At 42.6% G+C, this 6,000-nt stretch overlaps 1 protein-coding gene across 4 annotated transcripts in view; it reads right to left on the minus strand.

Annotated features, from left to right (window-relative positions):
* LOC147017206 (CUB and sushi domain-containing protein 3-like) overlaps nt 1-6,000 on the minus strand; it is an 879,227-nt gene that overhangs the window by 464,625 nt on the left and 408,602 nt on the right. For all 4 annotated transcript variants that reach the window (XM_085846657.1, XM_085846658.1, XM_085846656.1 and 1 more), the window contains one exon: nt 1,697-1,809. In XM_085846657.1, coding sequence (XP_085702783.1) covers nt 1,697-1,809 — 113 coding nt within the window. The remainder of the gene's footprint in view (nt 1-1,696; nt 1,810-6,000) is intronic.

The following is a 6,000-nucleotide window of genomic DNA, read 5'->3' on the forward strand; positions in this document are numbered from 1 at the left end:
AACTTTTTGGGACCTTTGTGACCAAGGTAACTTTTGGGTCCTCGGGAACTTTTGGATCCTTGGGAACTTTTTGGGATTTTTGGATCCTCAGGAACTTTTTGGGACTTTTGGGTCCTTGGTAACTTTTGGGGCTTTCGGGTCCTTGGGAACTTTTTGTGCCCTCGGGAACTTTTTTGGACTTTTGGATCCTCAGGAACTTTTGGGGACTTTTGGGTCCTCGGTAACTTTCTGTGCCCTCGAGACCTTTTGGGTCCTTGGGAACTTTTTGTGCCTTCGGGAACTTTTGGGTCCTCAGGAACTTTTTGTCCCTTGGTGACTTTTGGGTCCTTGAGAACTTTTTGGGACTTTTAGGTCCTCAGGGACTTTTTGGGACTTTTGGGTCCTTGGATTTTTTTAGGACTTTTGGGTCCTCGGTACCTTTGGGGACTTTTGGGTCCTTGGGAGCTTTTTGGGAGTTTTGGGTCCTTGGAAGCTTTTGGATCCTTGGGAACTTCTTGGGACTTTTGGGTCCTCGATAATGTTTTGGGTCCTCGGGAACTTTTTGAGACTTTTGGGTCCTCGGGAATGTTTTGGGACTTTTTAGGTCCTCGGGGACATTTTGGAACTTTTTGAGCCTCGGGGACTTTTGGGGACTTTTAGATCCTCAGGGACTTTTTGGGACCTTTGGGTCCTCGGGTATGTTTCTGGACTTTTTGGTCCTCAGAAACTTTTTGGTACTTTTGGGTGCTCGTGGATGTTGTGGGACTTTTAAGTCCTCGGGTGCATTTTGGGACTTTTTGGTCCTCGAGAACTATTTGGTACTTTGGGGTCCAAAAACTTTTTATGACTTTTGGATCCTTGGGTACTTTTTGGTCTTCGGGGTCTTTAGTGGTCTTAAGGGTCTTGGGAGTCTTAAAAGGTCTTCAAAGTTCAAAGGTGTCAAAAGGTGAATTTCCAATCGTATGTAATTAATAGACAAAAAGTATGCCACACACACAAACACACACACACACACACACACACACACACACACACACACTTCTATCCATTTATAGTAGATACATCATCAAGGGATGGGCACGGCATGGTGATTGCGAATGGCAACGTGCTGTACACCCACCACTTACCGTAGCAGATAGCTTTGGCTTACCGCAGCATGAAAACGGTGAATGTATTATTTATTTAGTTCGGTTCCAATTGTGTGTGTAGTCAGGCCAGGCGTGCGGTGAGCCAAAGGGTGGAAGACACAGCTCGACTAATTAGGTATGCTGGCATTTGGCTGAGTATATGTCACGTGATATTTATTAACCAATAATATTGCATATAAATGAAAAAGCCAGAAAAGTGATCTTTAAAGGCTCAGGTGGTGGATGAAAATACCCTCAGGACAATCCCAGGATCTGATTTGGGCTGTGTTCCAAATTTGGTGGTTGTCGGTCTAGCGGTCCTTGCAAAAAAACGCAGACAGACAGACAGACAGACAGACAGAGACAAAGACAGAGACAGACAGAAATCCGATGAATCTCATTTATTAGATACATACGAAGTGTTTCTGGGATACAGTTCAAACATTCATCCGTATGAAATGGTATGAATCGTTTAGAAATAAAATGAAGCTTCAGAAAGAAATGATGCGTTTAATTACCCAAAGTTAATTATGAATTAAATAAAAGACAAAACCAATTCATACAAGTGAAAAAAAAGAACATACACAAACCTTCAAATGCAATCTTAAAGCCAAGTGAGCCGACAGTTTCATCAGTTTGCAAGTAAATCCACATTTGGTTGGTTATGCTCACGATAAGGTCAGGAACTTCAGCTCCAGTAAGGCTGAAAAGAAAAATGGAGAGAGGATAGAGATGAAAGAAACTGGAACATTAATCATATTACCTTAACATGCACACAATGCATTTGTTTTGCAAGATAGATGTGAGAACAGCTTTCTAAAATGAAAGGCCAGTGAACAATGGGCTTGGTGTGCAAGCCAGGAGAAATAAGGTGCATTGAAGAGAAGGATGCTTGAGGAAACGGGCTACAACGACCCAGGCAGAAGATCAAAAATGGCACACCGCGAACCTTTCAAAATAATGTTCCAAGTAAGCCTCTGCAACAGAACTCATGCCATGTTTTGACTCATCATTTTCCTCTCAAATTTAAGTCTAATTAGTACAAGGAATATTTATGTATTTATAGTGTATGAAGACCCATGAAGGAGCTTGAATTGTAAACAACACGCAGGATTAAGATATTAATGGAATTCCGTTTGCAGTATTTCATGATTAATTATACAGACAGAAGGGTATAGAAAAAATACAGCAAGTATGTGGAATGTGAACCTGCAGTCCTTCCATAACGAGGCATCGGTTCAGAGAGGATCAACGTCAAACACAGGCCAATGTATTTCAACGAAACTACTAAAGAGTCTGGAAGTGTGATTTCCACAACGACATTGGTCATTACATCTCAAAGAACATTTAAAAAGACATTTCCACAGATCTCCTGAGATCCATAATAATAATAATAATCTATACTAATAGTGTGTGTGTGTGTGTGTGTGTGTGTGTGTGTGTGTGTGTGTGTGTGTGTGTGTGTGTGTGTGTGTGTGTGTGTGTGTGTGTGTGTGTGTGTGTGTGTGTGTGTGTGTGTGTGTGTGTGTGTGTGTGTGTTTCTACATATGTAGGTTTCAGAATATGGAATGGAGTCCTCCAAAGACAGGCTCAATGTAGCCACCTTTATTTCAGTAAGGGGTCGCGATTCACGGACCAAGCTGTGAAGTTTTCTGTTCTCAAATTTTCGGGCCAAGGACTCTCTTCAGGATCGTTACTGAGCCCAGGACGACTTCCAACTGGAGTTCGTTTGTAGTGATATTCCCAGGGATAGTTTTTAATATCTCTGTGAGGTTCTTCAGCATCATTCCCATGAGGTTTTTCATCATCATTGGGACAACTTTGACATTCTTCAGCTTCCAGGATATTTTCACTTCATGCTTGAGGTCTTGGCATTTGGTCATTTTCTTGATTTCTGCATCATTAGTCCAAAACCATTGGTATTAACATCTCAATTAGCAATGCCGCCTTCTCTATTTTTTGTTCCTATGTATATCTTGTCACAATGCTTTGTTTTCGATGTTCACGTCCGATGGGATCATTAGGTCGTATGTGAGCGGTACTTCAATGTTACCAGTGATTGCTTTTTGTTTATTTTCCCACAAATTTTCTGTAACTGGAATATCAAAGTTTTTGCAGATGTGTCAGCGAATTACTTTCCAAACTCTGCTATGTCGTTGTGTGTGCAGCTGTTCTGACATGTTTTTTTTTTGTGTGTGTGGGTTTGGTCATTAAGCATCACATATCATTCTCTTTGCTAACCCCACCTCCACCCCTCACCTGTCCTTTTTTTTTTCATCACCACCCCCTACCCTCCCCCCTCACTCTCTGTCCCCTCCTCACTCCCCCCTCCTCATAAAATGCAGCATTCTCCTCCCACACATCTGTCGCTTTCTTGCTGTCTCTGTCTGTCTCTGTCTGTGTCTGTCTGTCTGTGTCTGTTTGTGTCTGTCTGTCTCTCTCTCATGCACCACTCCCCCCCCTCCCCAGTGAATAGCAATGTTTGGTGAGTTTTCGCTGTCCCCACCTCCCCCCTTTCTCGCTCTCCCCTTCCCTTTTCTAGCTCCCCCTGCTTCTTCCTCTCTGCCTGCCCTCCCCCTCTCACCCTACACCTGCCTCTTTTCTCTCTCTCTCTCTCTCTCTCTCTCTCTCTCTCTTCTCTTCTCTCTCTCTCTCTCTCTCTCTCTCTCTCTCTCTCTCTCTCTTCTCTTCTCTTCTCTTCTCTTCTCTCTCTCTCTCTCTCTCTCTCTCTCTCTCTCTCTCTCTCTCTCTCTCTCTCTCTCTTTTTCTCTCCCCCCCTCCCTTTATTGTCCCCGTCAGTGAAGCGACAGGGTGTATTTGCTCGTAATAATAATAATAATAATAATAATAATAATAATAATAAGTAACAACAAATAGAACTGCCACTTTATAACTGCTGACACTGATGACCGGGTACCAAGACGTCTGGCTTTGAGACAACAAGTTATTGACGAGTTAAGGACCGAGTACCATGCTGCATCCAATCTATTTATTACGTACGCAGTTAGCCCTTTTTCCTGGGGACATCGTCAGTATCAAATGAATTGGCATTTACCTATACTGAACACGAAGTAATAAATGTTGACACCATGGGTCCACACGGCAAACTGCGACTCCCCCGAGTCATATTAAGCCGCACGTCTCTCTACGATGCAGGATTGATGAGCTATGGACCGAGAAACATTCCACATTCTATCGATTTATTATGTACGCAGTTAGCGCTTTTTCCTGAAGATGTAGTCAATATCAATTGAATTGGTAATAAAATAACCTGAACACGAAGTTGTAAATGTTGACACCATGTGTCCACAGGCTAAACCGGGACCTCCCCCCCCCCCCCGAGTCAAACGAAGCCTGACACATCTCTCTATGACATGGGATTGACAAGTTATGGACCCAGGAACAAGCCACTTTCCATATAATTATTATGTACGCAGATGACTTTTTCCTGGGGACATCGTCGGTATCAATTGAATTGTTACTCCTCTACCCTCAAACCCATCCAGGCACAACCAATTGAGCCATATTCAAAAAAACAAAAGTTCTCAGATTCAAACAATTAAATAATGCTGGCTGCTCGACCATGTGGCTGATAAGGTTGAAATTAAAAACATACATTTCACATTTATACAAGATCATAATTGTGAAATTAAATTTGATTGATGTAGCGGGTCCAGAGAAAACATTATTTAATATTTTCCTTCAATACAATATGGCTGCCAAACCATGCGATCTAAGTCAAAAAAGGTAGGGAACCTTTTGTTCATCATGGACAGGCAGTCACACGTGTAATGTTTCACCTTGATCTGGTAAGCCATTCTGGGGGAGAAGATTTTTTTAAGTTTTCAATTTTCAATTCAATAAAGTTGCACATGCACACAGGTCGGCGAAATGAGTAAAAGTGTACTGGGCCGGTGTATACCCCGGTTAAAATATCCCTGTGTCGTAAGAGGTGACCAGGGTTGCATCAGGAAGGGCATCCAGCGTAAAACATGTGCCAAATCACTATGCGGATCATACGGATGATCCGCTGTGGCGACCCCTAACGGGAGCAGCCGAAAGAAGAAGAAGAAGAATTTTCAATTCAATATGGCTGTCGAACCACGTGACCGATGGCATCATAATATTTTTTTCTCTCCAGTAAGTAATGCATAGATGACGTAGAAGAAATTTCAACTTTTTTGGATACAGTGTTATACTCATCAAATTATGATGTCATATTGAAGGCACCAATGACGTCAATGTTAATTGCACTTATACCCCTTGTGGAGATCTAAATAACAAGCCATGTTTCAATTTGCTCCAGTGAGCAGTTCCAGAGAAGAAGACATCCAAAATATTTTGTTTTTTTCAAATATGGAACCTGTATGATGTGATGCCTGGTGTTGGCGCAGTGGTAAGGGCAGCGGCTTGGGATCCAAAAGGTCCTGAGTTCAAGCCCCGTTGGGCCACTGAATTAATACACCAGGGGGTTGACTCAGCCTGTCATCCTTCCGAGGTCGGCGAAATGAGTACCAGTATACTGGGCCGATGTATACTCCGGTTAAAATAGGTGTACCATATCCCTGTGTCGTAAGAGGCGACCAGGGTTGCGTCAGGAAGGGCATCCGGCATAAAACATGTACCAAATCACTATGCGGATCATACGGATGATCCGCTGTGGCGACCCCGAACGGGAGCAGCCGAAAGAAGAAGAAGAAGAAGAAGAAGAAGAAGAAGAAGAAGAAGAAGAAGAAGAGGAACCTGTATGATGTGACCTATGATGTCAGAATTATTACTTTAAAATTATACAAAAACCCTCACAAAAATTAAAAAGACTATGCTATCACTGATGGTTCGCCAATAAGTGATGAAGCTGGTATGGTAGCTGAGGGGGTGTGTAACATTGGGATTC

This window comes from Eptatretus burgeri, chromosome 11, assembly GCF_056783735.1.
Source record: "Eptatretus burgeri isolate ZD-2024b chromosome 11, Ebu_testis_v1, whole genome shotgun sequence".
In the NCBI taxonomy this organism is placed as follows: Eukaryota; Metazoa; Chordata; class Myxini; order Myxiniformes; family Myxinidae; genus Eptatretus; species Eptatretus burgeri.